We start from the raw sequence: 19251 nt of genomic DNA, 5'->3' as shown, positions 1-19251 counted from the left end.
CTCCCCCTCCCCCACCTGCACCTGGCGAACTCCCTCTCGTCCCCAGGGTTTCAGCTCAACCGCCACTTCTCTGGTCTTTATTCCTGACCCACTTATTCTTTTCTTTAGAGTGCACAGCGCACTACAGTGGTTTATTTTGGGTTTCATACTGAATTCCCTCACCAGAGCACAACCCCAAGAGGTTGTGTGTCTAGCTGTCTTGAATGTTATGGTTGCATGTCCTTAGCACAGTGCTGGGAGAGAGGAGCTGCTTGTGAAATATGAATCCATGAACCTCCTCCATGACCCATCATGACCCTGGATCGCTCCACCTCCAGGGTATTCATCTGCGGTACCCACTGTCTCTTCCCAACACTTTCCACCTTGGTCTTGCTCCCTGTTTCCCAAACTTCTGCTCCTCCACCTTTCTGGGACCTTCGGCTCTTTGATTGCTCTCCTGTCTTGTCTCAAGAGTCCTCCCTGCCCAGCCTCCTCCCTTCCTAGTCCTGATCCCCAAGGACATCACCCCGACTGCTCTATTACCCGCACCCCCCACCCCCCGCCCTCATCTCTCGGTCCTCCTGCTATGCCTTCCTAGTTGAAACCTTAAAATGACCTTAAAATAGGGAGATTTTCCTGGATTATCCAGGTAGGCCCAATGTAAACACAAGGGTGCCTAAAAGGGAAGAGGGGGACAGGTGAGGACCAGAGACATGGTCGAATGAGATGGACTCAGCTCAATAGTGCTGACTTTGAAGGCAGAGGGAGGGGCTGCAAGCCAAGGAGAGCAGGCAGCCTCTAGAATCTCAAGAAGACAAGGGAATGGATTCTCCCCTCTAGTCTCCAGAAGGATCAGCCTCTGCCTGACACCTTGATTTTAGCCTCATGAGACATACAGCTCACTCCTGGCTTCCAGGCCTGTAAGATAATTAAACTGTACCACTAAACTTGTGGTAATCTGCTACTGCATCAATAGGAAACTAATGCAGAATTTATTTCAGAATTCCCTAGTCTCATTGCTGGAAACTCTGCTTCTCCAGTGTCCACTCACTGGCACAGTCTAGGGCAGAGGCCCCGTTAGACACGCCTTAGTTGAATCCTAGCTGAATAAGCTTAATATTTTAAACGGAGGTTATCATTCAAATTAGGATCTGGGGGGTGGGGAGGGTATAGCTCAAGTGGTACAGTGCATGCTTAGACACACAAGGTCCAGGGTTCAATCCCCAGTACCTCCTCCAAAAATAAATAAACAAATAAACCTAACTACTCCCTCCCCCAAATAAATAAAAATAAAGGAGGAAAAAAAAAGAAAAGAAATTAGGATTCAGACTCTTCCAGGCACCTTTTGCTTTTGGTGGTGGGTTTGGAGGGGCATGTGGTAGGGGAGACAAATGCCAAAAACTGACAGTCTGAAATTTTGGAAACTTGAGCAGCTATTTAAATACGCTTCAGCAATTTATAGACCTTTCAGGAATGCCTATAACAGTATCTTCTGATAACTCAAAAATGCTTACAGTTTCAACCCACTCAAATTTTATAAGATTTAATTATTCCTTTTTTAGAAAAAAAGTGTTCTCCTGTTACAGCATTCAAAAATCATAGTTTTGTTAGTTTTTTTAATCAGTAATAGTGTTATTTTCCATAAAATCTTGCACTTTCATAACCCTTATTCTAACCTAACAAGTATTTGCGTATCCAAAGATACCAGCTTCCTGGACTGGAGCTGAATCTGGAAGACTGTTTTGGAACAATGCCGATTTTGTGTTTCTGTGGAATAATATTTTTAAATAAGAGAAATGAGACTTTAATTATGCTTATAAAGAAAAAGTCTAAACCACTACTCTTCTTTTCTGTTGGTTTTATCCCAGAGGGATAAAACAAGCATGGATGTGATTTATGTGCTGGCCCACATAGCTCCTTTTGCAAATGTGGCTTTAAACCAGCTAATCTTGTAAAAGTCTTTACGCTGACTAATTTAGAAGCAAGGAGAACAAATGTGGGAGTATAAATGTAAGGCACTGAATAAGAGTGACAATCTCTGCCAATGAACACACTGCTGTGTTTCTGGGTACCCGCTGTCGTTCACGACTTTCCTTGAGATGAAGCTTCCTGGAGCTTGCCTTGCCTCCCGGCTGTGATGTGCTGCATGCCTGGAATTCCCAGTTTGCAAGGTGAGATCTGTCCAGGATCTCAGAGATCACACTCCTCAGGCCCATTTTATGGGAGACCAGAAAGTGACCAGCCCAAGGTTACATGCTGGTGGCTAAGCTTTGCCAAAAGCAAGTGTATTACAGCATCTGCTCACCTCTCCTGGATGCTGTAGCTTCCTGAGTCCCTGGAAGTCACCACCAAAATTTGCCGGAGAACGTATCTTCTTAGTTGAACAGATTGGTAACACTCCTATTCATTTGATAGGCGTGTGGCATCTTACTCATTTGATAGATTATAAATAATAAAATATAAATAAACAAATATTTTAAAAGGAAACGCAGGGTTTTTTTTAATCACAGAAAGATTTTCTAATTATCACTGTTTGGGCAGTTCCTTATTTTTGTCTGAGTTATGAGCAAAACAATGTTCCCTAAGGCATTTTCGTACCCGAAACACACACTCTCTTCTGCAAACTGTGGGAGCAGCTCTTCCGTGGCTCTTGTCAGTGAAATGATACGACATTACAGAGAGAGAGTGAAGAAGTGTTTCCACAGCAAATAGGACGCTGAAAATAGTATCTGGAGCGAAAGTAGGATGAGGAATTACTTCTTCATTGTTTCCATGGAAAAATAGGGACGTGAGAATTCTGTATGCAATGACTGCCTCTGAGGCCTGATAGGTCTGGAGACTTCCTTAAACACAGTGGGATGGCATCTGCTAACAGAGTGACTCTTGAAACAACTGTTCATCATTTCACTGCCGTCTTTACGAGCTCTCCATTTTAAAGGACTGCGAGACTGATTTATTTCACGTAGGTATGAAAGTTTTTCATGACTGTATTTTTATACCTAGTTGCCTATCGCCTGACCATGTTGAGTCTTTACAAAACTGCATAAGGGGTGCTGACCTTCTTGCGAAGTTGTGATGGAGCACATGGAGTCCTTGTGCTGTGGGGGCACATGGAGTCCTCTTCCAGCTCAGAGACCTGCTCCGCAGATGCCCTAGGCTTGCCTTCTCCAGATGAGGTCCCTTTCTACCCACCCCCTTCAACTGTCCTCGTTCTAGAAACTTCAGCTAATAAACCAACATGCTAGTAAATGAACCCCTTCAAGATGCAAATGACAAGTATAGATTAATGTTTGCTGCCCCATCACCATTTTGCAAGGGTATGTGTAATTTCTTTTTTAAATCCTGAAGAAAAAGCCCTAGGAAATGCGTGCCTGTCTGAACAATGTAGACTGTTTTGGAAAATTAGTTTTGGCATACTGATTAATCTTGTTATCTTATTCAAAATTTAGAGATCTGATACTGCACCTGTAAATTATACTAGCATTTATTAAGCACCTACTTACATTTTCAGCATGGTTAGAGGCGGAAAAACTTAAAAACTGGATCCTAAAAAACTGGTATTGATATCTGATGAAACAAAGCAAAAACACAAGAAGTGAGGACCTTGCCAAATACACTTTCACCCATTCAGCATATATTTAAAGATCACCTGTGAGGTACAAAGGACAGTTTATAGTGGGGGAAGGCTGGGGATAAAGATAAAAAAGTGGGTGAAACTATGTTACTTTCCCTCAAAATATTCAAAGTCTATTAGAAAATGAAAACACATATACACAAATAGGTGTAAAAAAGGCATTATGTGATAAATGCCTAAAATGGTAAACACTTTAATGGGAGGTCAGAGAAGGGCATAATAATTTAGGGCTGATGAGATTAGAAAAGATTTCAAACTCTTCTAGCTATTGATCTGTTTCTTACCTTCTCTCTTAAAATGAAAGAAAACAAAAACTTAATACTTACACATTTTTGTTTTAATTTTTATCAAAATTACAGAAGATTCAAATAGTTCTACAAGGTTATTAAGACAAGTATCTCCAGCCAGCCTACCTCCCACCCTTGCATTTCTCCCTCCCAGACACAACCACTTTTACCTCTTTTAGCAGATTGCTTTGGTGTCCTTTTCTCTAACAAACATACTCGTATCACCATTTCTTGACTTTGCAGTTGTAGGCATTATCTATTGACTTACCGTTACAAAAGAAGAGAATTTAGCTTTATTTCCTTCTAAGGCCTTTATGACACATTACTTCTTTCCCATTCCTTTACCCTTTCAGTAATTAATTTTGTAATTTTGCTTAGATTTATATTCAGTGTTTACATTGTTATGACTATGAAGTACTATTTACAATTGAGTCATCTGGTAAACCATGATGAATTTTCTTTTTCCCTTCCAAAACTGGTTTTTGTTTTCCCATCTTCTTTTTCACCTGTTTGATCTCCTATCCCAGACCTGCTGAGCACTAACAAATCTTTGTCCAGCCAAGTTTTCTCTCTTGATTCTGAAACCTGTATTAATTCAACAAATAATAAAAACATCAACTGACCACCTGCTATGCATCTGACACTGTACTGAGACCAAGCACATTGGACATACTCTCTCAGTTAATTCACATGATTCTATTTTGAGTTAGGTACCATTGTAAATAATACCTTTTACAGATTAGGAAGACAAAATTTAGAAACCTTATGTGCAAACTTGCCCAAGCACACAGATAGTAAGTGGAAACATAATGTAAAGTCAAGCAATGGGACTCTAGAACCTCTGATCCTAATCACCCATGCTCTATAATCTTCCAATGAATATGTATCAACTGGAAGCCACCGTAAGATTGGCATGGTCTGCACCATGATCAATAAATCAGACTATTCCTGCCTTCGTGGAGATCACAGTCTAGCAGGTAGGACACACAAAGAAGATGATACAGTAAGAATGCAGTGGAGCACAGAGGATAAGTGAAATTAGTAATGAATAGAAGAATACATAGAAATTAGACAAGAAATACTTGCATTTAAAAAATATATATTTATTGAGCATACACGATGTGCCAGGCACTGTGCTAGGTGCTAAGGACAGATTGTTAAGACAAACAAGAATTTTCCAGGCTGGGAAGGAAATAGAAGAGAGAAAAATGAATGATCCAGGCAGAGGAAACAGCATGTGTAAAGGCCAAGAGATAAAAGAGCATAAAATGTTCAAGGCACTGAAAACAATTCAGAATAACTATAATTGTAATTGTAAGATGGGGGTAGGGGACAGTGAGGTATGACGTTGAAGAGATTTTAAAAAAAGAACCAAATCAGAGAGGTGTGTGAGGTGATGTTAAAGAGCTCGGGCTTCAATGGTAAATTTGGAACTCAGAGGGTGCCTGTGTAGAGGGGGCAGTGATCATAATTGTGTTTTAAAAGTATTTCTTTGACTGCAGTGTGGAGAATGGATTAGATGGAAGTATGGCTGAAAGCAGAGAGAGCAAATAGTAGTTTGTTGTATTATTTTAGATTAAGAGGTTACTATGGTCTGGATTAAAGTGAGGATAGAGAAAAGTGGATACATTTCAAAGATATTTAGGAAATAGAATTGTTAGGAATTGGGGGTAATTCATTCCTTTTTGGGTTTCATAACTATTTGTAGAATACCTAGTATGTGTCAAGCATTATGCTACACCCTAGGAAGGAGATACAATGGGGAGGACAGAATCGATTCCTTATAGTACAGACAGAAAGACAGAATGAGACAAATAATTGTAATTATGGTAAGTCTTTCAAAGGAGAAATATGAGGTGCTTTTAGAGAGAAATCTGACCCAGTCAGACCAAAAGTAGGAGTCAGAGAAACCTTGAGGAAGTAACTTTTTTGTGGTAAAATACATATAACATAAATTTTACCATTTTAAACATTTAAAAACTGTACAATACAGTGGCACTAAGTGCATTTACAATGTTGTGTAATCATTCCCATTTATTTAGTTCCAGAACTTATTTATCACCCTAAACGGAAACCCAGTACCCACTAAATGGTCTCTCTCCATTGCTGCTTGGCAACCACTGACCTGCTTTCTATCTTTGTGGATTTGCCTGTTCTGGATATTTCGTATGAATGGAATCATAAAACATGTGGGTTGTGTCTGGATTCTTTCCCTGACCACCATGTTTTCCAGGGATACCTATGTTGTTGCATGCATCAGTACTTCATTCATATTTACGACTGAGTAATATTCCACCGTAGGTATGTGACACATTTTGTTTATCCATTCATCAGCTGTTGGACGTTTGGGTTGTTTCCACTCTTTGCCTATTGTGAATTAGAGCTGTGATCAATGGATTTTCACATACAAGTTTTTGTTTGAAGACAGTTTCAAATCTTTTGGGCATACATATAGGACTTGAATTGCTGGGTCATATGGTAATTTTATTATACTTATTGAGGAACTTCCAAGCTGTTTTCCATGGTGGCTGCAATTTTACATTCACACGAGCATCGTATGAGTGTTCCAATTCCTCCGCACCCCCGTTGATACTTACTGTCTTTTCTATTATGGCCGTCCTAGTGCATGTGAAGTGGTGTATTACTGTAGATTTGATGTCCATTTTCCTAATGACCATTGACATTGAGCATCTTTTCATGTGCTTATTGCCCATTTGTATATCTTCGTTGGAGAAATTTCTATTCAAGCCCTCTGCCTAATTTTTAATTGAAATGTTTTTTGTTGTTGAGTCATAAAAATTCTTTATATATTCTGGATACTACACTCTTATGAGATACAAAACATGCCAATATTTCCTCAAGTGATGTGGGTTGTCTTTCACTTTCTTGATAATGCCCTTTGATGCACGATGTTTTTAATTCTGATGAAGTCCAACTCATCTATGTTTGTTGTTGTTTGTCATTTAAGTCCTATTTAAGAAACCACTGTGAAATACAAGGGCATGAAGATTTGCCTCTGTGTTTCCTTCAAAGAGTTCTATAGTTTTAGCACTTAAATTTTAAGTATATGACCCATTTTGAGTTGATTTTTGCGTGTGGTGTGTGGCAGGGTCCAACTTCTTTCTTTGGCATGTGGATGTCTGGTTGTCACAGTGCCACTTGTTGAAGAGACTGTTCTTTCCCATTGAATGCTCTCGGCACCCCTGTCAAAAGCAATTGACCACAGATGTATAGGTTTATTTCTGGACTCTCAATTCTATTCTATTTACCCTTATGTCTGTCTGTATGCCAGTACTGTACGATTTTGATCACTACAGCTCTGCAGTAAGTTTCAAAACTGGGAAGTGTGACTCCTCCAACTTCGTTCTCCTGTTTCAAGATTGTTTGGGCTATTTTGGGTCCTTTGCAATTCCATGTGATTTTTAGGATTGGCTTTTCCATTTCTGCAAAACAAAAAAAACCCCAATAAACCCTACTGGAGTTTTGATAAAGATTGTATTTAACCTGTAGATGGTTTAGGGAAGTAGTTTATCTTAATATTAAGCCTTCCAGTCCATGAACACGGGATGTCTTTCCACTTATTTAGGTCTTCTTTTAGTTTCTTTCAGCAAAAATGTATAGTAAGAAATGACATTTAAGTTGACTGAATGTGTGGAATGAGAAGGGAAGGAAGTGACCTGGGGTGGCATCTGAGCTCAGGGTTCAGGCATCTGACAGAGTGGCTGGTGACCTCTTTGGTGGGAAACAAGGGCAGAGAATGCAAGGAGGAGACATTGTTGAATTCAGTTTGTCTGTACCAAGACAGTGCCTGTGAGATATTTAACCCACATGGTTAACAGTCCTCTTTTAAAACACCCTTACTCCAGCAAGAGTGGACGTTTTGTATTAAACATGACATTTCAAAGATGAGAGCTCTTTTTCAGATTTCTTTGTCATCAAAGAAAAAGTTTGGTATAGTTTTTATGTTGTGTATTTTATTGCATTTTCTGTACTGGCTTTATCATATTGATAAGCCATTATACATTTATATCAAGCAATTAGACTCTCATTTAAAACAGTGTTCTTAAACATTATCATAAGAAACAATTTTTTCTTTGAATTTTAACATAGTATACAGTTAAGGTTTCCCTACCTTTGGATAATGTTGGCCCCTTCGTACTTACCATATAATTTTCCTTTTAAGTATTCTGCAATAGATGGCACAAGTCAAGTACAGTATACATTTAATCGAGTATGGAATCATTTTTGTACATACTTCTCTCATACCCCTCTCCCTGCATCCTGCCCTCCCCACACGAAACGTGTGGTAAGTGCCCTCGATGGCTCCTTGGCAGCTCTTACAGGAGGTGGATACAGACTGAAGTTAATGTTGTGATGATCTAGTGCTTTGCCACTTAGCAAAGGTTAATTCTGCATATTTACTGGTATATTATTTAATATTAGCAAGAACAACTTTTCTGTATATTATTCTGTAACATGTTTATAAAAGGATATCTTATTTTTAATCATTCAATTTTTTAAACCAATCTGTAATGACTGTCTTGAATTAGATGAGTAAACCTCAAGGTTTTTAAAAATCAAAGTAAAATGAATATATATCATGAATTTATGGTGGAACGTTAGAGTGCTAATGAATAAACAAGACCTAAATCAGGGCACTAGCCTACATTACTGTAGTCATAATGAACAATGATTACATAAAATGAGAAACTGTCTACATCATATGAATACTATTAATGACAGGACTTTTTTTTATTAAAATGACAAGAGTACAAATAGCTTATATCAGTAAAATACAGTAGTGTTCAAATTGTAATATCAACATTAAATCAAGGCCTATGGACAGAAAAGGGAAGAGATTTGGGAGATTTTAGGGCAAATAAGGAAACATCACTGAACTTGTTAGTCTACATTATAGACAGCTGCCACAGGCAAAAAAAATAAATAAAATGGCAATTAAGTTGATTGCAGTATTTTAATATTTTAAAGAAAATGTATTAAAAATACAGATTTTTATTAAAAAATCTTACATTCTTGACAGATATAGATAGCATCACCTACCTTTCTAAAAATAGTAGGGGTAAACACAATTGTAGAAAATGTATGTTAATTACTGGTACAATACTACGGATTTAAAAACCCTGACACACTCCTACTATCTACTGTTCTGCAGTCAGATTATGGCCTGGAATTTATGTCAGGTTGGCTCCAAAATGGAAAACGGGGTCCTAGGCCAGTATTGGTCAATTGTGCCCATGTTGGCACAACTTCTCTAGCCATGAAAGCATAAATCACAAAGAAAAAATCAGTTTTGTAAAAACACTTTTCCCTCTTTTTATAAGCTTCTTTATTTACTCCGGATAGTTAACATAACCATGTTCAATAGTGAAGTAAGCAGATTTTACACTCACTATTACTGTATGGATAGAAAGAGCCATATGCACTTTTGTTTTTATAAGTCATCTCAGATTGCTGTGATATGGCACATTAAAACAGAGATTCAGAGGCACAAAGTTAATAAATACATTTAACATTATCAAGCATTCAAAAGATAATACAATCATATAGCAAAAAAAAAAAATCAGTTTGTAACTTTGACCTCTCCCAAGGATGTGAAGAATTTTTCCACGTGTCAGAAATCTCTATAGCAAAGATTCCTGCAAGAGAGGAAAAAATTACATAGATTAATAGTTTTAACTCAATGACTTCACAATACATGAAAAATCTATTCTAACATTACTTAGGCAATACTTGAGATTTTTCCCCCCCAGCTTCTGTGAAGGAGAACAGATACAATGTACTTTCTCACTCAATTTTCACAAACTGTGATACATCCATATCATGGAATAATGTTCAACAATAAAAAGGAATGAACAATTGACATACAACAATTTGGACAAATCTTATGGACATTGTGGTAAATGAAAAAAGTCTCAAAGTTACAACCTGTGTGTGATTCCATTTATATAATATTCCTGAAATGTCAGAATTACAGAGATGGAGAAGAAATTAGCGTTTGCTCAGGGGTAGGGAGGAGGAAGCGTGGACTGTGACTACAAAGGGGTGTCATGAAGGAATGAGTTCCCTGCTGCTGATGGCGCAACTCAGTACCTCGACTGAGGTGTTATTACATGTGTGGTATGTAAAAAAACTGCACACACACACAAACAAGTGCACGTAAAAAGTAGTGAAAACTGAGTAAGGTCTATAGACTAGTTCACTGACTACCAATGTCAGTTCCCTGATTTGTAAGATATTGCCATGGGGAAAAGCTGGCGGAAGAAAATGGAGGAAGGATACGTGGAACTATCTGTACTATTTTCGCCAATACCTACAATCATTTCAAAATAAAAAGTAAAGCGAAACAAAACAAAACCTCGTTATAGCCATACAATGCAACATTACTCAGCGGTTAAAAAGAATATCCAATAATATCTGATACGTACAACAAACTGGATAAATCTCAGATATATAACAGTGAGTGAAAGTCAGCCACTACAGACTACATACTATCTGATTCCATTTATATGACAACCGGAAAAGGCAACACTATAGGAAAAGCAAACAGATCACTGGTTGAGGAAAGTAAATTAAGTACATTGACCGTTGTTTGGATAATAGCTGGCAGTCAGAGGATACCATTTAAAACAAACAGCAGAAGCTTACATTTTTTAAAAGAAGGATTAAGGCTACTATTAAAAATATTAATAAAAAGGTAATCATTATAATAAAACACAATTCAATCTTTTGAGTGTGAAAAGAAATGTTCACAAAGAAGAATAACCAAATTGAGAAAGAAATACAGTAAATAAAACATGGTTAAACACAGTTATCATAATATAGGATAATATGACAGAGTTGAGACCAAATTAAACAGCCATATCAATAATGTAAAGGAGCTTAACTTACCTATTTTAAGAAAAGAATTTCAAAATGGCTCATAAAGCAAAATTCAAATCCATACTATATACAAGAGAGATACTTAAAATGCAGTGATTCAAAAAAGCTAAAAATAAAGAGATGGACAAAGATTTACCAGGTAAATGGAGACAATATGGAAACAGGAGTTGTAATTCTGATACCAGACAAAGTAGATGTCAATCCTTCCTCCTTCCAAAAAAATTAAATGCATCAGTAAATAACCATAAAAGAGCCACATTCACAATGAAGATATGACAGTTCAGAATATCTATGCAACAAATAAAACAATAAACTACCTATATAAAAGAAAATTTATAGGAGATACAAGAAGAAATAAAAACATGTAATAGTAGATTTTAAGACACCATTCTTAGTAAAATAGGTCATGTGAACAAAAATTAAATGACATTATAAAAGAACTAAATAGATACATTACACTACACTCTGATAAGAAAGAACATATCTTCTCAAGTGCACACTAACTGTTCACAAAAATTGATCATGTAGTAAAGTATAAAGAAAACATCAGTAGTTTCCATAAAATAGAAATATTATAAACAAGAGTCTAGTCACAATGCAGTAACACTAGAAATTAGAAATGAAACCAAAACAACGACAACAAAAAAACCCTTTTCACTGGAAAATTAAAAGATTTTCTATCAAATGACTCCTGGGTAAAAGTGAAAATACAAACAAATTAGAGAATTTCTGAAAAATAATGATCACAAAAACACCACATATCAGAATCTATGTAATACATTTAAAGCAGTGATCACAGAAAAATTCAGAGCCTTGAATGGCTACATCAATAAAAATGAAACAATGGCAATAAATGAATTAAATTTCTAACACAAAAAGCTAAGGGAAAAAAATCCAGCATAGTAAATGAAAAGGTAGCACAAGTAAGGAAATAATATAAATAGAAACAGATATTAAGATAGAGAAATGAAAATAGGTTAAATCAGTAAATCAAAATGCTGGTTCTTTGAAGCAATAAACAAAGTAAACAAACCATAGGCTAAGGCAATCAACAAACAAAAAGGGGAAGCACACATATACAAATAAGAAATGACAGCAGGATATAATTATTGACATAGAGGAAATTGTAAAATTTATAAAATACTGCAGTGGTTACTTCTGTGCAAATAAATCTGAAAACCTGGATAAATTTTAGACAAATAAAGTAGAGATAGAAAGCTTAAAAAGACCAATTTCCAATGAAGAAATAGAATAAGTTATCAAGGAAGAACACGCCAAAAAAAAAAAAAAAAAGAACCACGGCTATGTGGTTTCACAGGTTAATTCACCCAAATCCTTACAGATCAGAAAATTTCAAACTATATAAACTGTTTCAAAGCACAGTAAACAAAAAACTTTCAAATTCTTCTTTTGAAGCAAGTATAACATTGGTATCTAAACTTGATAAAAATATCACAAAGAGAAAATTATAGACCAATATCACTTAAGAATATTGATACACAAACCTAAAATAAATAAAATTTTAATGAACACTAAGAAAATAATACACTATGATCAAATAGAGTCTATGCCAGAAATTCAAAGATGGGTCAATAGCTGAAAAATTTATTAATATAACTCACATATTAATAGTTCTAAAGAGAAGAATCATATCTTCATAGATACTGAAAAAGCCCTTGACAAAAACATTCTTTCCTAATAAAAAATCTTGAAAAACTAGGAATGGGTGGTGTTTCCTTAATGCCATAAAACATATAAACCTCAATCCTAACACCAGCATCTTACTTAATGGGCAAACTGTAGAGGCATTCCCACTAAAGTTCAGAATTAAAACAAGGATGTCCACTTTTGCCACTACTATTTAGCATCACTCTGAAGACACTAGTGAATACAATTAACTAGAGAATACAATTCAAGAGATAAAATAGGAAAAGAAGAAATAAAAATTATCTCCTTTTGCAAATAACATGATAGTATACTTGGAAACCCCTAAAGAATCAAAGACAAACTTAATGAAACCATAAAAGAATTTAGCATGGTAACATGACAGAAAATTAACATGCAAAAATAGCATTTTTTGAAGATACAATGAATGAAGGAAACCCCATTTACAATAGCAACAACAACAAAATAAAGTATTTAGGAATGAATTTAACAAGAAATGTTCAAAACCTATATAAAGAAAACTACAAGCCATTCCTGAAGGACACAAAGCAAATTTGAACAAATAGGAAGAAATCTCTTCTTCTTGGTTAGGATGTCTCAACATAATCAAGAAAAGTGAAAAATGAAAGCAAACCGAGACAAATGAACCTAACGCTATTTCAAATGTATACCATGGCCACAGTGAAAGGGAAAAAAAGAAAATTAATCCAAGTAGTTTAGGAACATAGTATTTGACTATATACCCTCAAGACTCGGTTAAGGGTGTATACAGAGATGGGAAGGAAGAACTGTACACAGATTCTGAGCATTTGAGTTGGTCTGTTTACTGTAGTGACATAGGTGAAGAAGTTCTGAAAGTATTTTAGATGCATTCTGGGATTGAGCAAATAAGTAACTGTGCCACTGCTGTTGAGTAGGTGTGTTGATGTTGAACCAGATTCTCACTGGAGAAGAAAGGACACACAAATACAGAGTGGAAGGAGGCAAGGAAGAAACTTGTGACGATGATTCCAACTGGAGGTACTGGTTACTGTTTAAAAACGTCTGTTGTGGGGGTGGTGGGAAGAAAACAAGAGACAGAGGGAGAGAGAGAGAGAGGGAGAAAGGAGGACGGAGCATGTGTGAGTGTGTGAGATAGCTCATATGTGGTCTCAAGCACGTAAAAGGCAAATGGGGTGGGGCGGAGGGGATAGCTCGAGTGGTAGAGCATGTGCTTAACACGCACAAGGTCCTGGGTTCAACCCCTAGTACCTCCTCTAAATATAAACAAATAAACCTAATTACCCCCCCAAAAAAGAAAGAAAGTAAATGGGGTAAAATTTTAATAATAGTGAGTATGGGTAAAAGGTATACAGATGTTCTTTGTATTATTTTATTTTTATTTTTGTTAACTTCTTGTAAGCTTGAAGCTATTTCCAAATAAAAATATTTTTATAAAATTTGTAAAATATAGGAATATAAGATATTTTCCCCTGAAAATTTAGCCTATTACTTTCCTAGAGTATATGTATTTTATGGTGCTGTTAATAATTAGCCAATATTTTGTTAATGAAGGTATATGAGAAAAATGTGTCTTGTAGAAATTTTTAAAAATCAGATTTTAAAAATACAATTTATGTAAACATTAGAATAGACACCTTTCTCTGGTATATTTATATAAAACTAATTAGCAGTATACTTTATTTTTGGTCAACATATCTAATTATGTAATCATGTTTAAACAGCACTACTAATGACAGACTGTTACTGAGTTTTCTCATCTCCTCAAATATGCAGTTTCTATTGCTATGTGGTTCCCGAAGAATGGATCCTTAACGCACTTACTCTTCTAATGATCGATCTAGGCCTCGGTCAGGAGATCGATGGTGAACACGTTCTGGTGAATGACATTTTGCATTTGGCTTCATCGCAGAACTCAAATGATAAGCATTACTTGAGTAATTCTGGCGGCGAAGTTCTTGCACAGCCCTCTCCCTAAAGCAAAATAATGAGGCTTTCAAACTTTATCTCCAGTGACATTATTAATACTGTCATAAAACTGTAGTTAAAATCATACTTGAAAATATAACCATCATGAAATAACCAAAATCTGTTGTTCTCTAAGAAGCAATGCTCTCCAGGCTGAACACTGCATAGTGTTTGAAAGGCTTACCTTTCAAAGCGCTCTGTCCCTAGCTGTCTCTTGGTAATGTCTAAATCAGCTTCCAACTGCGTTACGACGTTCCTGAACTGGGCCACGTCTCTACTCTGGATGGCCCTGTGTAAAGGAATGTAAGAGTGACAGCTAATTAAAGGTAAAATATGGCTAGGACTTCTAGAGTACATGAAGCCATGCTGGCAATGGTTTCTCGCTGGATCCAAGCAAAATTGTGATTTTAATAGACATATTAGCACATCAAAAATAATACCAAGTTTAGATGTAGTAAATGTGCAAAGTAGCCTACTAAAAGCCTAAACTATCCTAGCCCCATTCAATTAGTTAAACCTTCCCCGTCTCAGTTTCCCAATGTTTAGATGGGGTGATATTATTTATTATCTCTTTACTGCAGATCATTTTTACAAGTGTACTTTCGGGTATTATGTGTATATTCCTGTGCATATAAGACTGGATACACTAGCACCATGATTAATATGTTCTGTGTGTCTATATAAACATTTAGTTGACCAAATGCCTTATATATATTTGTAGTGAAATTTGATATATCCACTCTCTTCAATTTAACAGGCTAGTCCTTAGGGCTAAACAATGGCTCAAAAACCTTGTGATAGAGCCCCTATCATAAGGACAATAATGACAGAGACAAACGCTGCTGGCACAGGACATTCTATCCTCGTTGCTGGCTTTCAGGACTGCACTGTAGACTGCTGGAGTCTAAACTTTAGAGAATAAGAACACAGAAGTTTATCAGGCTTACCAGTTCTAAGTGACAGTACTTACCAGCAAGTCTAAAACAGAATGTCCCCCTTAAGGTGGGAGTTTTGGCACACTACACTGAGGCAGGTTTCCACCTCCAGCTTGAGAAAATAATCCTGCAGAACTGGTTGAATGTATCACAAAAGCTCAGCTGCAGTGACTGAAAAGAATGACTCAATCACAGCTGCCACAACCTAAAAAGTTTTGGAAGGAAACTGGCCCTGGCTTTGCAGCCTTGGCTCAGCCAGGGGTTCCTACAAGTGGCTGATTCCTGAGACCTTGCTTCCTGTCCTTCCCCACGTCCCACACTAGGACGGGAGGGCAGAGTTGAGGCTGGATGAAAGTGTTGCAGGTGGACAGATAAGAAAAGAGGCTAAGGGTCCTCGTCAGGTTTTGTGGGGGGTGACCAAGTTTAACAATAAAATACTCATGATCCAGGCAGGCATTTCCACCCAACCCTCTAGTCCTGTAATAAGGTGCTAAAGGCACTAGGGATTCTTTTTTTAAAAAGTCAAAATCAATGCTCTGGGGGAAGCCTTGAGCATTCTGTGAATACATGGTTCTTCCAGGTACCCTGTATACACTTATAGGTACATAGGGAAATACTGTGTGACAAACAGACTAGGTAGCAATACAAGGTAGGTCCAAAAATAGAAAAATTCTTCTGGTTTCAGAGTACTTAATTTTTTTTCTAATCTGGTTATAAGATTTCCTAAACATAATATTGTTAGATCAATAGATGTTCTCTTATACGCAAAGCTCTGATGGAAAAAATCAACAAAGATGGCTAAACTTCAATTTAGATAAACACATAATAGAAATAAGTACTAAATCTTAGACGAATCACAATATTTTAGGTCATCAGTTTAATCAACAGTAAATTATGGCACTAAATTGTCTAAATTCCAGCCTTAGCCTATAATGTACTCTAATTTTAAGAAATATGACTTTATGTTATCATATTGCTAGCCAACTCACATTTTATTTTCTGCCAAACAAAGGTGTTCTTTAAGAAGCTGAATTTCAGATTCCTTTTCTTGAAGTGCTATCTGAGACTGATATTCTTTGTCTCGATTGGCCACCAGCAAAGCTTCTAGATTCTGCATGGAGATCCTCTCATTTGTCATCTGACTCCTGAGGAGTTCTATTTCAGAACGAGCAGAATCTAACTCATTCTCCATCTGTGCAATAACAGGAAGACACCTATACTTATTCCCATTTGTTCACTTAACCGATTTATTATCAGAGACAAATTTCTGTATTATGTCATAAATTTAATTTCTTGATTACAAATCGTGTCCTCCTTACCAGATACAAACACACACACACACAAACACACACACACACACACACACACACAGAGAATATCACTTTCCCCAACCCTCTGATATCAGAAAATTCATTAATTTAAGTAAAGAGTATGATTAATCCCAAACTGCAAACAACTCCCATTTCCAGCTTTGATATTTCTGAATATATTTCTACAAGACTGACATGGTAGTATCTGTGACTACTGCTTTGTCTTGAGTTAGGTGAGTTACAAACACCTAACCACCAGGGATGGAATGTCATCGTATTCCATAGTTAAGAAAGATAAGGAGCAATTGCATATTCCCTCTCTTGCATGATCCTATGGGAAACTTCACTTTTTGAAGGTTATCTTGAGCCTAAATAATGCTCTGTAAGCCAAATGTTTTTTCAAGAGGGGGAAAACCAGACATCACTATTTAGAAAAAAATTATTCCTATCTCACAATATACATTATAATAAACTATATGTGCATTTTTTAAAGTTAAATGTGAAAAGATAAAACTCTACGAAAAGAAAGTTAAATAAAAATGAAATAATTAAGAGAGGAGTAGGCGGGTGGGGAAGAACTTTGTAGACTAGAAACAATTTAAAAAATGATATTTGACCATAGAAAAAATAAACATATTGATTATCATTATAAACAACCAAAATTTACAAGGAAAAAAAACAGATGAAGATAAACTCAGTAAACAGTTAATATCCTATATAAGGAAGATGAACAAATTGATGAGAAAAATGAACTAATGATATGAACAGACAATATATAAAATACAGCTAATTAGTAAACATATAGAATTAATGCACCCTTACTAATAATAATCAAATAAAAGTTAAAGCAAGATTAATTAGAAATTAATCAGCCAATCATTAAATAAATTTAGGTTAAAAGAATATCATTAAAGTTATAATTTAGCTGGATAATCCTCAATCTCATGGTTCTTTGTTGATTGATATGTCAATGTGTTTTATAATTCTTTTGGCTAAAAGTAAATGCAAATTACATACTCAAAGGAAGAGTTTCTATTCTGATCTTGAATTGTTTGGAATACAGCATACATTAATTTCTTTTACTTTAAAAATAAAATCTCAAGTTGAAAGGCATGGCTTGATGTGATATTTTATAAAAATAGTTTGGTTTTTTTAAATTGTGGTAATCTTATGGTAATAGTAATATTGAAAGAACTATTTTTAAATGTATTACATACCATTTCTATCTCTTGATCTTTAGCAACCAGCTGTCGATTAAGAAGTTCTTTGCTTGAGTCAAGTTTAATACAAAGTTCCCTTGTGGAAGACAAATCTGCAAGGGCAGATACTTTTTCGAACTGAACCTTCTGAAGCTCCTCTTCCATCTTTACAATAGACTTATGTAAAGTAGAAATCTGGGACTTGTAGGACCGTTCTGCATTTAAGTGCTGCAAGGACAAAATTATTATATATAGAGACTTTTTCTTAACTTAAAAATAAAGCGACAACATGGAAAACAATGTGGGGCAATCTTTTAATGATGGTACTTTCAGATTACAAGAAACTTTAAATGATATAGGTGATTACAGTATGTACAAAACGTTCTGGGAAAGAAATTCAGGTTTCAGATTTCTATATATAAAATCCATGAGGAAAGTGGTCAACTGGTCATTCTTTCTAATGTACTTAGAAAACAACTTAATCTCAATTAAATGTCTCAGACCCAAAGCTAGTTGAGATTTACATGTTTAGCCTATAGTTCTGTCTATATTTGCTATAATTTCAATTATTCTATAATATAAATATCACCATTGTTAAAGACAAAACATTAGCCACTTTCACTCACAATACCCATTTTCCATCCTTTTTTTTTTTTTGGTGGTAGAATGGCTTTTTCTTTTTTTTATATGTAAACATTTTTTTATTGAGTTATAGTCATTTTACAATGTTGTATCAAATTCCAGTGCAGAACACAATTTTTCAGTTATACATGAACATACATACATTCATTGTCACGTTCTCTTTCACTGTGATCCGCCACAAGATCCTGTATATATTTCCCTGTGCTACACAGCACAATCTTGTTTATCTACTCTACATTTTGAAATCCCAGTCCCTTCCCACCCCCCATTTTCCATTCTTGAATGGCACGTTGATACCAGCTGTAATATCATAAAATGAGGACCAATAATTATCCAACACTAATAACTCTGAGGAAAAAGACTCTGGGCAAGTATAAATCAAGAATACATCCACATTACGGAAAATAAGAGCAGGTTTTAAAACTGTAATATGAAATTGAAGTTATGTAAATGCTTTTAAATGTTCAAGACAATTCCACCCTCCCTTGCTTTTTGTTTTTGTTTTCAGAAAAAATGTCTTCTGTAAGTACACTGCCACCTACAGAGAAGTATTTGCTATTATGTGAAGCTAACAGAACTGAGAGGCAAATAAAGAAATTTTTCTTCCTTTACAATACAATGCACACAAAAAATTGCTCCTGGCATAAGTTATTTGGCCACAATTCACTCCTATCTTTCTCCCTCTATTCCTTTCTCACTGACTCTACTTTTCACTCATTCTTCAACCTTCTA

The 19251-nt window shown here is 35.9% G+C and overlaps 1 protein-coding gene across 9 annotated transcripts in view; it reads right to left on the bottom strand.

The window, feature by feature from the left end:
- Window positions 1–8628: 8628 nt before the first annotated feature.
- TSGA10 (testis specific 10) overlaps window positions 8629–19251 on the bottom strand; it is a 58654-nt gene continuing 48031 nt past the window's right edge. For all 9 annotated transcript variants that reach the window (XM_072951341.1, XM_072951342.1, XM_072951339.1 and 6 more), the window contains 5 exons: window positions 17896–18105; window positions 16358–16560; window positions 14618–14722; window positions 14290–14439; window positions 8629–9557 (listed from right to left, as the gene is read on the bottom strand). In XM_072951341.1, coding sequence (XP_072807442.1) covers window positions 9533–9557; window positions 14290–14439; window positions 14618–14722; window positions 16358–16560; window positions 17896–18105 — 693 coding nt within the window. In that variant the 3' untranslated portion in view covers window positions 8629–9532. The remainder of the gene's footprint in view (window positions 9558–14289; window positions 14440–14617; window positions 14723–16357; window positions 16561–17895; window positions 18106–19251) is intronic.

The sequence above is a fragment of the Vicugna pacos genome, chromosome 28, assembly GCF_048564905.1.
Source record: "Vicugna pacos chromosome 28, VicPac4, whole genome shotgun sequence".
Taxonomy (NCBI): domain Eukaryota; kingdom Metazoa; phylum Chordata; class Mammalia; order Artiodactyla; family Camelidae; genus Vicugna; species Vicugna pacos.
The sequence above is the reverse complement of the archived record's forward strand: the minus strand, read 5'-3'. Positions and strand labels throughout refer to the sequence as shown.